The 17,377-nt window shown below is 47.1% G+C and overlaps 1 protein-coding gene across 4 annotated transcripts in view; it reads right to left on the bottom strand.

The window, feature by feature from the left end:
* GTF2IRD1 (GTF2I repeat domain containing 1) overlaps positions 1-17,377 on the bottom strand; it is a 174,848-nt gene that overhangs the window by 71,570 nt on the left and 85,901 nt on the right. For all 4 annotated transcript variants that reach the window (XM_075073922.1, XM_032786946.2, XM_032786950.2 and 1 more), the window contains exons 5-9: positions 12,092-12,275; positions 10,025-10,335; positions 8,420-8,509; positions 7,234-7,317; positions 5,712-5,895 (exon numbers count right to left, since the gene is read on the bottom strand). In XM_075073922.1, the coding sequence (XP_074930023.1) occupies positions 5,712-5,895; positions 7,234-7,317; positions 8,420-8,509; positions 10,025-10,335; positions 12,092-12,275 (853 nt within the window). The remainder of the gene's footprint in view (positions 1-5,711; positions 5,896-7,233; positions 7,318-8,419; positions 8,510-10,024; positions 10,336-12,091; positions 12,276-17,377) is intronic.

Raw genomic sequence — 17,377 nt, 5'->3', positions numbered from 1 at the left:
GGACCGCCCGGGCGATAGTAGACGTCAGAACGCTCCGATGAACTTACTTCCTCGAGTAAGGAGGAATAGAGTGGCCTTCTCACATTGAGTAGAGCCGAGGTGGAAGAAAGGTGGCTGACCAAACCTGGAACGTGTTCCTCCTGACTCGATCCTGCGAAGGCCGCCCGATAGCCAGTCGTCGAGGTAGGGGAACACGTGTACCCGCTGCGCGGAGAAAAGGCGACGACTACGACAATGCAACTTGTGAACATCTCGGCCGTGGAAGAGTTCGAACGGAAGGACTGTGAATGATTAGTGCCTGCCGCCGACAACGGAAGCGGAGGAATCTGCGATGGGGCGGAAAATATGAGATCATGGAAATTAGGCGTCTGCAGTGAGGGCGGCGTACCAGTCTCGCGGATTCAAGGAAAGTAATGGTCCCCAGGAAACACCATCGGAGAACTTCAACCTTGAGAGGTATCTTGAGTCCGTCGGAGATCGAGGAGGGACGGAGACCTCGCCTTGGCTTTGGGATCAGAAAGTAACGGGAGTAAACTTCCCGTCTTCGTCCGCTCGGCACGCGAGCCCACGGCTCCCTGTCGAGAGCATTGCAACCTCTGTAGGAGGATTTGGCCTCGTAGAGAGGGTCCCTGAAGAGGGACGAGCAAGGAGGGCGGGCCAACGAAGCAAACGCAGGGTGTACCCAAGCCAGCAGCGTGACGGAGGACCCCAACGGTCCCATAGTAGCTGGCGCCACGCCAGGGAGAAGAACGAGAGACAGGTTGGAAAAGGAGGGGATGGATCCATGGGAAGAACGGTACAGCGCCCCCGGGCGCACTTCAAAAAGGGAGCGTGCTTCGACCGGAGGAGGCTTGGAGGGACCTTGAGTTTGGCCCCCGTGGTTGCCAAGAGTGTCGACCCTGCCATCTGTTAACGTCCCTGGCAAAAGTCCTGCCTTTGTCTGGGCTGCGGAAGCTGAGCTGTTGTTGCGGCCTGAACTGGACCACCGCTGCATTACAGCGATGTGGCATCACCCCGAGGGCACGCATAAATGACCTCTGTTGTCCTTAAGACTTTGCAGGCGCGGGTTCCGTCTTCTCAGAAAATAGGCACCTGGCCCTCGGAACGAAGGTCCTGTAATTGTACCTGGAGAATTCCGAGGGAGACACAGAACATGTACTAGGAGATTGCGGCGCATAGTGACTCCGAGCGATGTTCCTATCGGCCGATCAGCTGCGTCAAAAGACGCCTGCATGCAGTGCGCAGACCTTCTGCCTTCGTCCAGAGGCGTGAACCTATGCCGAGCGTCTTGTGGGAGAAGCTCCCTAAATTTAACCAGCCCGCTCCCAGGTATTATATGCGTAGCAGCTGAGCAGTGGCTTGTTGGTTTGAAACCCACAGCTGCACGTTCCGCGGAATAGACCTACTGGCCGAGCAGTCCATTACGCCGCGCCCCCAGACTCGGGCCGGAGCTTTTGTCCATGTCCGTTCCCTTCTCGTTACAAATTGAAAGCGACGAAGGGGAAAATGGGTGCGGATCGGACCGTATAGATACTTATATCCCTGTCGATGGGAACATACTGCGCGTCCACACCCGACAGGCGGGGACATGGAGGCCGAGACTGCCAGATGTGGTGGCGTTCGCTGTTGTTTTATGAATAGGGCAGGGCAACCGCAGTGGCGATCTCCGAGAGTACTGACGACCGGGTCGGCAACCTCGAGACCTCCTCAGCTTTGGATGCTCATGTTTTGTCGCAACACGTCTGAGGACTCCTGTGACCTAGGTCGAAATGGGGGGGACCGGTGTCGTCGCCCCTGCACCGCATCCGCAGGATACGAGGAGACCCGGCAGAGTGGGTCAGGTGGCGCTTCAGATGGACCGCTGTCTCTGGCACCTGCAGGGCGGTTCAGTCTCAGGCGGGTAGGAGAACCGTCCTCTAGCAGGGGAAAGCGATGGGGCGGAAACCGTAGCCTCTGGAGCCCTGCGCTCTAACTGGCCGTACGTTGCGGAAATGTCCTGAGACCCCTGGCCTTGTTGGAGCCCCAAGGGCGTCCATAAGCCCCACTGCTGCCGGGCCATGCTCCTGTGAACCCTCAGGGAAAGGGCGGCGGACCTGTCACGCCAGATAGACGCCTATCCGTCTTCGACAGAGAACTGAAACCCTGTCGAGAGGGCCACGGGGGCCTGAACACACTGGAGTAGTGCGAATCCAGCGCCCTCGACGGCGATGGCCTCCTCGGTGCCGGGAGCGGTGCCGGTGCCATGCCGGTGCCGAGATCTGGACCGGACCCTGCCACCAGCCGCGGTGCCGGGAGTCGACCAGGATTGGACCTTCCGGTCCGTACCCTGGCTTTCTTCGAGTCACGTGCCGGTAGCGAATGGCTGGAGCCGGAATGGCCGGGAGTAACCGGGACCACGACGTTAGATGATCGGCCGCCCGCGATGGACCGGTGCCGACCGGGAGCGGTGCCCGGCTTGCGAGCGGCGCCCTCGAAGCAGACCTCCCTCTGGACCCGAGAATTGTGTCGTGACACTGGATCGGTGCCGGGACGAGAATCGGATCTAGGGCCCGGAGAATCCGGGGACGCGCTCTCCATCGGCGTCGGCTTGCCCTTAGAAAGTACAACCGTGCAAATCCGGCGGTGCCTGGGGTTGGGGCACCCAGGCTCCGTCAGGCGATAAGTCCTTTGCCGGACGAGAATGTCCTCGGGCGTAGACGGACTACGAACTCAAACCCCAGACACTTGGCAGGGAGCTAGATGGGATCAGACTCGATGGACCTGCCGGGACCCGGATCAACGAGCTCCGGCGCGGCCCGCGTCGGCGGGGTGCTCCTTCCGGGGCTGCTTAGCCGGGGTAGAGGACGAGGAATGGACCTCTTCCCAAGGAGCCGGTGCCGGAGACGGGGCGCCGTGCGCTTTCCGCGGTGCCTACGAGCGGGATCCGTACCAGGAGCCGCGCCGTGCGACGGTGCGGGGAAGTGCCGCTTCCATAAGGCGTCCGATAAGGCTTGGTCCTCGCTCCTCTTAGTCCCATGGCCGAAGGCTTGCAGAATGCGCCACTTCTCTGGGATGTGGTGATTCCCCCCCAAGGCACTTTTTAAGCAGGCGTCATGGGATCAACGGTGGGCATTCGGCTTTTAACAAGGCGACACGCTTGGAACCGCTAACCAGGCACCCGCCCGGCCGCCGGCGCGGGAGAGGCTAGAGCCCGAACCACAACTTACTCTATATATACAACAACAACAACTATAACTAAACTATATAATACAAATAAATACAAATATCTGTAACTATAACGATAACGAGAGAAGGCTACGACGTGGAGGTCAGTTATGCCGTGCTCCATCATTCCAACAAACCGACACGGGGTAAGAAGAACTGAAGGAGCGGGCCGGCGCCCGGCAGGGTAAATATATCACCTGTCATGGCGGCGCCACTCTAGGGGCGGCCGCCGGCCCGCTGGAGTTGCTAAGGTAAAAGTTCTCCGACCGAACGTGCACCCGGCCGTCACTATGGAATGATCGCGCGTACACCTACTGGAATGGATATGACCAAGCACTCGAAGAAGAACCACCCATTCTGGTATTTTCAGAATGAAACACTCCAACTTGGTTTATTTTTTGAAATTTGGTATATTACACAATACAGAAATAAAAAAAAGTCAAAACTGAACACTAAAATTTTGTCAAAAACCAAAAATGTTCCAATTGACTTGAAACAAAAATATTTTTTGAATTTTTCTTTGGAAGCATATCATAATTTTCAGCTTCCATTCCACTTCAGCATGAAGCCAAATCTTGGAATCTAAAAGCCCGTAGTGAAACAGAACCTCTATCCTCAGCACAGGTCTACTGAAACGACTGGACATACTGCTTTAAACTGGAGTGTCATTCTTCACTGCGTCTATTGATAGAGGGAGAGCCAGTGCACTGGACTGTATATTTTCTAAAGGAATCACAATGGGCCACGAGATCAATCAACTACTGCTATGTGCACTGCAAAAGAACTGGGAAGGAGTCCAAGCTGCATAATTCAGATGTGGATTTTTCTAGAGGGGTTGGCATGAAGCCTCTCTCTAAAAGGGACTAATCTTGCCTCATCTACACCCTCTCATCCTACACAAGAACAATTTCCTGTGACATAAAAAACAGAAGTCATCGTACCAGTTGATTAAAGAGAAAGTGGAGAATTCATGACTGGAATCACTGATTTTTTCAGCTGGAAACTGAGTGGCACTAGGTGTCTAGAAATTCCAATCTGGCACTGATGTGCTATTTCTTCTATGTTTTTATAGCCCTAGCACCAAGGGATTGCAGCCCTGATAGGTGCCTTTGGACACAATAAAGAACACTAATGTAATAACACTGCATTTTGTAGGTGATAGCAAAGACTTCACTAACAGAATTATTGAGTTTTCTCCAAAGATCTTGTAATTAAAGGTGTGTTTTTTGCCTCCCTCCCCCAATAAAGGTAGCTTTTGTTGACAACACAAACCAACAGCTCTAAGTAAGGATGAAAATTATGTTAAGAATTGTGTCTGTTTCAGATGAGCCCAAAAAGGGGGAAACAAAAAAAAGGCACATCGGGGAGGGAACCTCACAAAATGGTGAGGAGAGGATGGATTGTTAGGGCATCAGCCTGAAACTTGCTCCACCATAAACCTTGGGCAAATCCTGTTGCGTCTCAGTTTCCCATATGTACAATGGGGAGAACAGCACTGCCCTGCCCCATGGGCATGATACACAATGATTCCAAGGTGCTGAGTACTATGGTGATCAGCTGACCGAGCTAGATAGGAAACCCTGGTGTCCCTGCTGGAGAGATGAGGAGGGATTATATACACCGAGAACGACAAAATAATTGTGCAGCTTGCCACCCTATTCCTATTCTAGTGCAAAAAGTAGAAACTACTAAAAAAACAACATACCTGTGGTTATCAGGCAAACAGGTAGGGGGAATATTACCATATTATTTTATCTCTCTCTCTCAATACGCACTCAGCTGGCACAATTTGAATTTGTCATGTGTCATTTTGACAGCCTACTTAATGTGCAGGCAGGTAAAACTCTTGAAATATTTAGGCTAATCTAGAGCCATTGTCACTGAAGCACTTGTGACATAACATTCGTGGTTTGTTATTGTAGGGATGATAATAAATACTGGGCAACTGGCATTGATTTGGTTTTTGTTAAAAGCAAAAAAAATTGAGAGAGCTGGAAAAACAATCAATTGGGGGGAAAATATCAAAACCCATCTATCTGTTTGCAGAAAACCAAGTATTTATATAGCACATGGTAAGTCAATTTTTAGGTCTATTAATCATCATAGTTAGTTTAAAAAAAAACCAAAAACAAAAACCTTTGTAAAACCATACTGGAAAAATCTTTTCCTAGGTGTTGAATCTGCCCAATGTGCTTACTATTCTTTCATTCCCAAACTGATTCAAGGGGAACCCATCTCTCTGCCTCCGGTGAAAACATTCCTAAGGTACCTCAGCTGCACGTTTAGCTGTACTTCTGTGTGGAAGTGTGTTTCAACAGAAAAAGTGATCCAATATTTGCTGCCATTATGTAATTTAACAAAAAAACCAAACCAAGAGAATACAATTTTCTGGTTACTATTTAGGAACTAAATTTAGAACAGAACACTACCTACATGCCCACACAAAATAGGTAGACTAAAATGTCATCCATGTCACCTCTTTGAAATATCTCTGATTAGCTGTTTACCTTTTAATGACAAAGTGGATGTTGTGTCTTTCCTCTAGAATTCGTTTGAGCTTGGGGACACCATAGGTACAGGGTCGTTTGAATGGTATTTTGTCAGGGATCCCAATTATTTCTACTGCCTCTGGGTCGCAGGCAATCTTCCGGTATGGCACAGGAACCATGTGGTCCAAACCCAAAGCTTCAGCTGAAAGGTTAACAGATGGCTTTAATTTCCAACTGGATTATTATTATTGAAGACGACAAAGAGAAGGTCAAGACAACATAATTCAACAGATTCAAGTAGATCTGCAAAACAGGTACATGTCTGCTGTCCTACTATCCTCCTTCTCCCTCAGCAACAGAGTCATGGGCTCCAAGTTTAACTTATCCCTCGTCACTGCCCAAAGTTTCTCCTAAAGAAGAAGTTAAACAGAGAAATAAAGCAAAGGACAAACAAAATCTAAACTGAACTTTAAAAATACTGAGGTACATCTCATGCTACTCAAATCAGGTGATGTACAGGAGTTACCTTGAAACAGCAACCACTACCCAGGAGAAACCTGTGCAGTATTCTAATGGAATGTATAGAGCTGGGTGGACCCTGTGACAACTTGGGTCAAGATCCAGAAATCACAGATGCCTCATGCAAGCTTCAGCACAGCCAGCTTTTCTCTGGAGGTCACCCACTTCAGTACTGACCAAGGCCAAGCTGGCTTAGCTTGAGAGATCTGACAAGCCCACGGCAAAGTAGGGTATAAATACACCTCTACCCCGATATAACATGACCTGATACAATACAAATTCGGATAGAACGTGGTAAAGTAGTGCTCCGGGCGGGTGGGGCTGCGCACTCTGGTGGATCAAAGCAAGTTCAGTGTAACGTGGTTTCACCTATAACGCAGTAAGATTTTTTGGCTCCCGAGGACAGCGTTATATAGGGGTAGAGGAGTATAACAACCTGTTCTTCTCTGGAAAGAACCACAGAAAGCACCCTCATTCTTCATGAACAGGGGCCATTGAATCGATTCCATTCACGACTGATTTAGTTTGCTTACAGATGCTCGCCTGGCTAGGAGATTAAGGAAAATAAACCTATGGGACTGTACATAAAAAGGGGGATTCATAATTTAACACCAGAAAACAAAGCCATTTATGAGCTCCAAGGATGTTAAAAGCAGCTGGAATAACTAGTATCTTTATTTCTGCCCTACGTTCATTTTCAAATAGTCTTGGTTCGGTTGTTTGCTGAAGGTCCATAAGACATGCTTTCAAGCTGAGAACCTGTGCATTAAGTTTCAGACTGGGGCCACTTTGCAGCTAAGCTACAAATGCTTTGATATGGGGGATTCGGAATGGAAATATTGACATAACCTTAAAATAGAAGCCATGAGCCTAGGAGCTGCCATGCGAGGAGTGTTAAAAAGAGAAGGGAGTTTAGCATATGGCTTCTGCTGCCGTGTTAAGGAACAAAAATGATTGCTACATCATGTTATGCAAACCACAAGCACTGCAGATGCATAATGGAATTTTAACTCCTACTCACCATATCTACTGTTAAACAGAATTTGCACGCACTCCCTAAGAGTGTTGATATCTTCAGTTTCTTTTATAAAACTGTCCCATTTATCTATCAAAACAAAATATAAGAAATAAGGAACTTCCATATGGTACACAGACAGCAGATGCACTTTTCGCTTGTGAGGTGTTAGGAATCAGGAACCAGGCTCGGCTGCCTTATAAAACAGTTATTTCCCCTTCCTGAGCAAGTGCTGCCAGCGTGGTTCATAAGGTCTAGGCTTCTTCCATCATCCTGCAGGGTACTCCTCTGCAGCTGCGCATGCGTAAAAAGGACCTCTAAGGAAACGACTCTACATTTCCAACATGCAAATTAAACAATCTTCAGAACAAAACGCACCCAACCATAAGTCAACCTTTAAAAACCATTACAAGAAGTTTTAAAATCTTGTATTAACTTCCCTTTCCCCTCCACCTATTGAAAATGTAGGAGAGTGAATGCTTAATTGTTTGTTACACTGCATGTTACCCAAGCCAGGGACGGTATCTTCCTCTGCATTTGGGGCACCCACTGTGTGGAAGAGAGCCACAGAACTGTTGTGTTTTCATTATTTGGAAACCACATGAGAATTTCAGTCTGTTCTTTTTGTTTGCAAAGCCAGGCATGGCAGGAAGGATGGACAGCCACAGCCTTTTGGCAAGTTATTTAATCTACACGGTGCCTCAATTCCCCCATTTATAACATGGGCAGCCGGTCTCCCCACTTCACAGGGGGTGTTCTGAGGAATTCCTGACTCTGCTGCACTCAGATACTAGGGTGAGGAGGCAGGGAGGGAGGGATGGGTTCAGACAGGTACAGAGAGAGGCCCCAGCTGCTACGCTGACACACTGCAACTAGGCTCAACGGAGCTAGGACCAAATTCTGTTAAAGGGGGTGCAGAGCCCTCGCTCTCTACGGAGCCAGCTTCAGGAGGCCGAAGGGGACAAACGTCCCAGCAGCTCCTCATGGAGGATGAGCCAGAAGCATTTGGGGACGGACAAAGCACTGAGCATGGCACCGACCACCGTGAGCCAAATACTTCGGCAGCCATGCTGAGCAGTGGGGAAACAGCAGAAGTGGCCAGAGGCTGGGTCTTTTGCCAGAAGCCATTCCCTTCCCTTGTTTCTTTCTGGCAGTGCACCCCCCGCCCCCACAGACCCAGCGAGCGTCACACCTGTTTTGTCGTGGACGATGGAGAAGAGAATACGCTTTGACGAATGCACATTCTGGATGAGTGGACCACCAGAGACTGCAGATTTCTGTCCTGGACACAAGGAAATACAAGGTGAAAGGAACTATAAGAGCCCTATCACATAATACAAAAGCAGGGGCAAGAGGCCCGCCCCAGCGGGCACAGAAGGGTACCCATGGCCTTGACTCTGCCAGACTAAGCATAGGATTAGGAAGCAGGGACTCCTGCATTCTATTCCCAGCTTGGGCGCTGATTTGGTGCATGGCATTGGGTCAGTCACTGAACCCTTCTGTGGGGAATATTCATCCCTGAGCGAGCGAGGGACTGGGGTAGAGTGATCAGATATCCCTATTTTATAGGGACAGTCCCAATTTTGGGGTCTTTTTCTTATATAGGCCCCTAATACCCGCCACACCCTGTCCCTATTTTTCACATTTGCTGTCTGGTCACCCTAGACTGGAGGTGAGTTGTAAGGATTTGTATAATCCCAAAATGCAGGAGGCCCTTTATGCTTCTGGCAGCAAGAGGACGGGTGATCTGGTATAGACTGGCTGCTGGTGCTGCAGCCATCACGTCACTTGACCCTGATCAGAGCAGGCCTAGAAAACACAGGGATTAAAAAGCCATTTGTGGCCCATGTACACTACATTGCTACTACTCTAAGATGAGCCCACAAAGTCACATTCAGAGCTTTTCAATACAAAGCCACGCAAAAGGAAAAAGAGCCCTTGAATTCCCTTCAAAATCCTCAGCTGAGTCTCTGACCCCTCAGACCTGGGCTCTCCCCCATCTCAGGTACGTAAGGCTCTGCACCAGTTATTTTAAAGGGGAAAAAACCCCACATGTTGTTCGTTAGTTCTGTCTGTAGTAGACACACATGCGCTGCTCTGCTTCCTGAAATGGTTGGGGTCTGCACCTTCGGAGAGAGCGCATCACTGGAGCAGTTGCAGAGAAGCCTCATCTCAGACAGATTGTACAACTCTAGATGCACATACGGGAGTGCACGGGGAGGTGGGACATGGCAAGTCTTTGTTGACCCAGGGAATGAGAGTGAGGCCCAAATCCAGATTCTGATTTCGCCGCCTGACACCCACAGGAATACAGTGGACTTTCATTAGAAAGCCACAATGGACCCCAATGAAAGCGCTTTGAGGTGCTGAGGATTTCAGAACTAGCAGCTACCAAGTGGCTAGCCGATCCGAAGTCTTCCGAGATCAATTGGGGCCTTTCTAGTGGCAAAGATGGAATCACCTCCTCCCACCAGTGAACCACTTTTCCTCAGTTATACCCCGACGATCCACCAGATGCTCTAAACTAAAGGCGCTGGCACGACACAAATGGTCCCCCACTCCCAAGGCTAAAACGTACCCAATGGTGACAGGGAGTGCAGTGAAATTCTACGGGCCACCTGAGGCAGGCCTAGAGGAACCTGAAATAACTGCGTTAACCCCCCAACACTACTCCTTGTCTCTTTGAGACACATCTTGGGCCTGACCCAAAGCCCATCAAAGTCAATGACAGCCTCTCCATTGACTTCAATGGCCTTTAGGGCAGGCCCTCCTTTGAGAGCAAACGCAAGGCTATTACCACAGCAGTCGCTGTACTCCTGTGAGGAAGGCACCTTCAGCTCTCCTGAGGGCCTGGGCATCAGCATCTCGCTGGCTGCATTCACCCCGTGCAGACTGGCAGACATCTCCTGCTTTAGGTCTGTGGCGATCTGCGTAGGCAGCGAGACACCGTATAAGAAATTGGTCATGGCTACAGTGGATGGAGTGTCTTGACTGGCTGGTTTAGTGATCTGGTTATTTGGACCAGAATCCCGACTGCCCTTGGATGCTAGGGAGGTACAATTCAACTCTACATTAGGGTTCGCCTCTCTGCTGGGCTCGTCTGCTGGCCTGAATGGGAAAAAACAAAGAAGAGGAAAACACAGGTACTTTCAAGATCCATCGTATGGCATCTGACATAGGAACTGTGCACTACAGCCTGCGTACAGCTAACATCATCAGCAACAAGAACCACCGCTTGGCTCAGCAGCACTGAATGCAATCTCAGTCTCATTTGATATGAAATGTCTGCTGAATCAGCCCTACAGGTCAGGGGCACGAGGGTTCCTGGAGCAAGGAAGAAAGGTTTTGCTCATATAGCCAAGGGGGGAGAGCAGCTTGCAACAGCTTTCAAGCTGCTTGGGTGGGCCTGTGCCCAAGCTGTCCATGTTACATGTCTTAACGGCGTGCATTGGGGAGAACAACCTAAAAAGCAATGGGGAGGAAAGGGAGAGGACAGCTTCCAAACCATCATTTCAAGACAGTCCAGCAAGGTGGAAAGTACAATCTCCACTCTGCTCTGATGACTGGCCCAGCTTTTTCCCTGCTTATCATTTCCGCTCTACGGCAGCTGTCAAAGGAGCTGTGACCCTGCCTCAATTTCTTCCTCCTCTCTTCAGAAGGGTACGTCAGTCTTTACAATATGTTTTATGAGCCAGATCCACAGCTGGTGAAAACTGGCCTAGTTCCATATCACAAGCAGAGGAGAGGAAATAGACAGCTCAGTGCAACCTTTAGGGGTGAAACTATGGATAGAATTCACCATCATGCACGGTCAAGGATAAAGCACCACTTAGATTCTACTCAAAATAAGGCTTCAGGCGAACTCAGGTGGTGCGTAAGACCTTGTACTGATCATCTGAATGTGGTGAATTTTACACACGCTTCAGAAGAGAACTGCCCATTTCCAAAAGTGGCCTCTGATTTTACATGTCCAACCGGACATACCGAGCGATTTCAGAGATGCTGAGCACCCCCACGTCTAACTCATTTCAAATTGGAAACTGTAGGCACCAGGCATTCATTAAAATTAGGCCCAACATGCCTCAAGTTTGGCAGGGCCAAAAATTAACATGACGAAAATTAGCGGTTATTTTTGGAAATGTGGCTATAATAGCTTGGAGGGTGTCTAGCCCCTATATCGCTCCTTCACGCAAAAATCCTGACCATCCAGCACAGTATAATACTCTCTCTAGACTGGAAAAGAGGTTTAGGAGGTTTACACTGGAACTCCCTTTGGTGAGGTAAGAGCATCCTGCTCATCATACATACAATTCCTATGTAATAACACGAAGAATGTAATTAACCTTGTATGTTTAGGAACACTGATATTGTTTTCACTTTCAATAATTAAGGAAAGATCCCATGGCCCCTCAGACCGTGATAAATTAATCTCTCACACATGCATCGAGTCTTTGTACGCCATGATTTAACATGGTTGCACCTACATTTCAAGGTTCACAAGAAAAACCAGTGCTGGGAGCAGCACACCATATTTAATGAACATGTGCACCTCGCAGGTGAGAGGAAAATGGCGGCACGTGATTATTAACGGTGGTGTCAATCTATTAATTAATTCAGCCAGGGCAGCTTTTTATGTGGCTGTCAGAGAGCCCCATAAAGCAGCCAAGCCTGTGTGTAATGAGACAAACGGCACCATGCTCTGCAGCGTCCCTCCTCACGTGATGCAGTTGCCACACAAAACCCTTCAGAGGCCTTGTTCAGAGCTCGCTGAACTCAAAGGAGAGTGTCCTTCCCTGGACTTGGCTCAGTGTGGACAAGAAACGAAGACTCCCTGCTCCCACCCTCTCAGGATTTATCAAGTTACCTTTTTAGCCTGAACCGGATACTGTGGCTGTGCTCCAAAATCGCCATCAGGGATTTCACATCGTATTCCGCGGGCTTCCGGAAGCCAAGTCCCTCAGGCAAGCCGGCAACTGCGAGCAATCCTGGCTCTTTCATCAGCTTCTCGTAGGGCAAGGGCACCACGCTGTTCTTCCCTATGGCTTCACCTGGGAAACAGGCACAATTACACATTGGATAAAGTCACTGGCTTTTCCAGGCAGAATTTGCTCACAATTGCAGCTGGTCAGGGCTTTAGCAGAGAGATGAAGAGCAGGACTGAGACTGCAGACACCAGTGCGAACTGGTCAGGATAATTCTTCCCACCCATAATATTGTTATAACAAAACATGGCCATTATCTATGGCTCTTCAGTCACTTCACAAACATTAATTAATAAAGTCTCACAAAACCCCAGTGAAGAGGAGCAGGAACTGTGATGTGGCAGAACACAAAAATTTGTGGAACGTATTGAGAACAACTTTTTGTTTCAGAAAACGGAAGAAGGAACAAGGGGACACCCACTTTAGACTTCATTACGAGCAACTGGGAGCAACTGGTTGTGAATCTGAAGGTGGAAGGCAATTTGGGCGAAAGCTATCATGAAATGATAGATTTCATGATTGTAAGGAGAGGGAGTGAGACCAGCAGAATAAGGACAAGGCACTTTAAAAAAAGCAAACTAACAAACTTAGAGAACTGGTAGGTAAGGTCCCATGGGAAGACAATCTAAGGGAGGACCTCAGGAGAGCTGGCAGTTAGTCAAGGACACAATATTAAAGGCACAACTGCCAACTCCTCCAGTGAGAAGGAAAGATACAAAGACTCCATCAGGAGCTCTTTAATGACCTGAAAGTCAAAAATGAATCTTACAAAAAGTGGGAACACGGACAAATTGCTAAGGAGGCGTACAAAAGAAGAGCACACGCATGTAGGGACAAAATCAGAAAGGCTAAGGCACAAAATGACTTACACCTAGCAAGGGACATAAAACGCAGTTAGAAGAGGTTCTTTACATACATTGGGAACAAGAGAATGATGAAGAAAACTGTAGATCATCTACTTAGTGAGGAAGGAGAGCTAATAACTGATGACATCAAGACGGCTGAGGAGCTTAATGCCTATAACTGGCTAGGCGGTAGTACTGCTGAAAAGGATCTGGGTATTATAGTGCATCACAGATTGAATGAATCAACAGTGTGATGCAGTTGCTAAAAGGGCTCAAATCATTCTGGAGTATATTAACTGGCGTGTCATATGTAAGACATAGGGAGGTATTTCTCCTGCTCTACTCAGCAAGGGTGAGGCCTCAGTTGGAGAAGTGTGTCTAAATCTGGGTGCCACACTTTACAAGAGAGGTGGATAAATTGGAGAAAATCCAAAGGAGAGCAAAAAAATGATAAAAGATTTAGAAACCTTATGAGGAATGATTAAAAATAACTGGTCATGTTTAGTCTTGAGAAAAGAGGACTATGGGGATTTTGCTAACAGTCTGCTAATATGCTAAAGGCTGTTATAAAGAGAATGCTGATTAAGTGTCGGGCTTAATCTGCAGCAAGGGACATTTAGGCTAGATATTCAGAAAAACTCTCCTAAATTAAATTGTGGAATAGGCTTCCAAGAAAGATTGTGGAATCCCTGTAATTGTCCCACAAGTTCTTAAAAACCTCCCAGCCTCCCACAGGGATGGTCTTGGTTTACCTGGTCCTGCCTCAGTGCCAGGGGCTGGGACTTGACCGTCTCCAGAGATCCCGTCTAGTCCTACATTTCTTTGATTCTATGATCTGGTGTAACTCAACGAAACAACAGATTTCAGCAGGGCTATGCTCCTTTACACCAGCTCAGTTTCTGGCCCATAGTAACTTCTACCTTGTTAGAAGAAGGGAGAGAAGATCTGACCAGGGAACTGAAGAGCTGCACTTATTTTCATTTGCATATTCATTAAAGTACTCCCAGCATTACTTTTTGTCTCAACGTTTATTCATACTTCAGCTGTCTGAAAAAGGGAAGTGTCTCTTTTGCCTAACACCATTTTATGCCTTAGTTTCTCATTTAAAAAAAAAAAAAATTAGAACAAACAAGTAGCCCCTTTCTCTCAACAATCTTAATGTGTTTTTCAAATGTCAATGCACTGAGCCTCACAATACCGCTTGTGACATAAGGAAATACTGTTATCGCCATTTTACAGGTAAGCCCGGAAGGGTTCATTGACTTGCAAATTAGCAGTGGACATGGAACCTGTATATCCTGGTCCCATGCTTTACCCACAACACTACTCCTGCTTCAATAGCCAATGTCAAAATAAGAGAACTGCACAAAAATATCCCTGCACCTCTTCCAGCAATACCTCAGTGGGGAGCAGGGAACAAATGGCTTCTGTCTTTCCCTGGCAGTGGAAAACGACCATTGTCACAAGGGCCAGAGATACTCAGCCAGGGGTACACATACCCCTGGGGGCACAACAGGTCTTCCAGAAGGTACATCAACTCATCTAGGTATTGGCTTAGTTTTACAACAGGCTACATAAAAAGCACAAGCGAAGTCAGTACAAACTAAAATTGCATACAGACACTGACTTGTTTATACTGTTCTACATACTATACACAGAAATGTAAGTTCAATATTTATATTCCAATTGATTTATTTGATAATATATGGTAAAATAAGAAAGTGAGCAATTTTTCAGTACTAGTGTGCTGAGACACTTTTATATTTTAATGTTTGATTTTGTAAGCAAGTAGATTTTAAGTGAGGTGTAACTTGGGGATACGCAAGACCAATCAGACTCCTGAAAGGGATACAGTGGTCTGGAAAGGCTGAGAACCAGGGAGAACTTAGACAACTTGACCAAGATGTTCAAAAATGATGAGCGAGTCTAGCAGCCCAATCTGAGATGCCTTCCAGGGGCTTGATAGAGATCTTGTAGGTGTTAGTCTCTGTCTGAGGGATTGGAGCAAATGTGGTTGTATCTTAGAGCTTGGCTGTAGACAATGGATCGTGTGATGTGTCCTGAATGGAAGCTGGAGCCATGTAGGTAAGTATAGAGGTCAGAGTGGCTGGGTCATTACACATATTGAATCTATTTCCCCATGTTAAGTATCCTCACACCTTCTTGTCAACTGTCTAAAATGGGCTCTCTTGATTATCACTACAAGTTTTTTTTTCTCCTGCTGTAATACCTCATCTGAATTAATTAACCTCTTACAGTTGGTATGGCTACTTCCACCATTCCATGTTCTCTGCATGTATATATACACACTTCTTCCTATATGTTCCATTCTATGCGTCTGATGAAGTGGGCTGTAGCCGATACAAGCTTATGCTCAAATAAATTTGTTAGTCTCTAAGGTGCCACAAGTACTCCTGTTCTTTTTGTGGATACAGACTAACACAGCTGCTACTCTGAAATCATGAATTACTCAGTGACTCAGCAACCAGATGCATGTAAAAGTGCAGCACATCTGGCTGTAAGGCCCAGCAGTACATTCGTTCATCAACCTTCTTTGTGGTATTTCGATCCATGTCACTGCACTGATGCAGGGGAAACCCTGATTAAGAGGTCTGTAATTAGTCGTGGGATTGCATGTAATCTATTTCCATTTAAATAATGTTTTTAACCTGTAGCTGATTTTACAAAATCCTGGAAACCTCATGGCACTGTCATCGAGGTCTTATTAAAAGTAATTTCTTCAACACAGAGCATTTCTTCAAAGAACACAACCAATGATGTGTGAGTTGCTCAAGCAATCAGTGTTCCTTATAGCTTGGATGGATAACATTTTAATTAACTCCATAATAGAAGTTTCAAAACAAACCTTTGAACCACAACATTGTGAGTACACTCTCTGCTCGCTTGAAAAGTACTAATTGATTCCTTGCCTCAGTACACTGGCTGCAGCACATTTTCACTTCCCCATATCGCCCCCTCTTCTTCCCCAGGACAGAAAGAAAGAAGCAAATTATGTTGATAGCAACCAATTATCGGCTAGATGCTTGCAGGTGCCTAGACAAGTTTTCATGGGGAATGTGCTACCTTCAAAGTGACCTTCAGCAAACCCAGCAGAGGTTCACACTTTAACTAAAGAGAGACAATAATAATCATTAATGTCTGATTAATACAACACCATGATAATCAGTCAGTCATTCTGTTGGTGAAGAGATTACTGGGCTCCAGAGGGGAATTTGGGATTCTTTTGAGCGAGCGTTTTCTGTTGTTATTTTTCATCCTCATTGACAGGAGGCAACTTTCTTTAAAGGATAAAAATGGAAGAAAGAATTGTTAATTTCAGACAGACCTCTAGATATAGGATACAGGACCAGATTCTGCATCCATCTTAAGCACAGTTTGCTGTAGTCAACATGGAACTGGACACATCCTGGTTATAGTCTGGAGAAAGGGACATTCACATGGGGCATGAAGACTAGCAGACAAGACAGTTGTGCACCAGAGGTGCGCACAAAAATCTGCAGCTTGATTTTCAGACCACCCCTTGTTGCTACTGAAGACATTGTAAATTACTGATGCGCCGCACTTCTAAATAGTCAGCCTAACACTGTTTGCATTAAGGTACCACGTAGAGACCCCAATTAAAATTGGCACCTCATTGTGCTAAGCTCTGTACAACCACACGGAAAGGGACAGTCCCTGCCCCAAAGATCTTGCAATCTAAAGAAACAAGACAGGCGAAAGGTTGTGTGGGGGAGAAAAACAGGCACAGAGAGGGGAAGTGACTTGCCCAAGTGACACAACAGGTCAGTGACCGAGCCAGGAATCAAACCCAAGTCTTCCAGTCCATTGTTCTAGACACTAATAAATAAAACTAATCATAGCAACTAGCTTTTAACATAGTGCTTTGCACCAGTAGATCTCTACGCACTTCACACAAGGAGGTGACTATCATTATCCCATTTCTACAGATAGTAAACCGGAGGTACAGAGCAATGAAATGACTTGGCCAAGGTCACACCAGCAGACTGTTGGCAGGCATAGAACTCAGGTCTCTAGAATACCAGTCTAGTGCCCTTCGCACTAGGCCATACTCCGTTCCCCATTAAGTCTTAAAAATGTATACGTGCACTGCCACGGGTGCTGTTTTACACTTTCAATCCATTTCCTCCTAACTGACCCTCAGACAGATACATTTTATTACATAAATTCATATTCTCCCTCTTCCCCTCCCCCTCTCTTACCTGGGAATCTAACAAGGCGAGTGAGTGCTGACTTTCACTGCTCATTCACTTGCCCTTCCCCACAGTGTCCATTTGGGCTGTG

The sequence above is a fragment of the Chelonoidis abingdonii genome, chromosome 20 (genome assembly GCF_003597395.2).
Source record: "Chelonoidis abingdonii isolate Lonesome George chromosome 20, CheloAbing_2.0, whole genome shotgun sequence".
NCBI classification, from domain to species: domain Eukaryota; kingdom Metazoa; phylum Chordata; order Testudines; family Testudinidae; genus Chelonoidis; species Chelonoidis abingdonii.
Note: the sequence above shows the minus strand (reverse complement) of the source record. Positions and strands in the feature narration are given on the sequence as shown.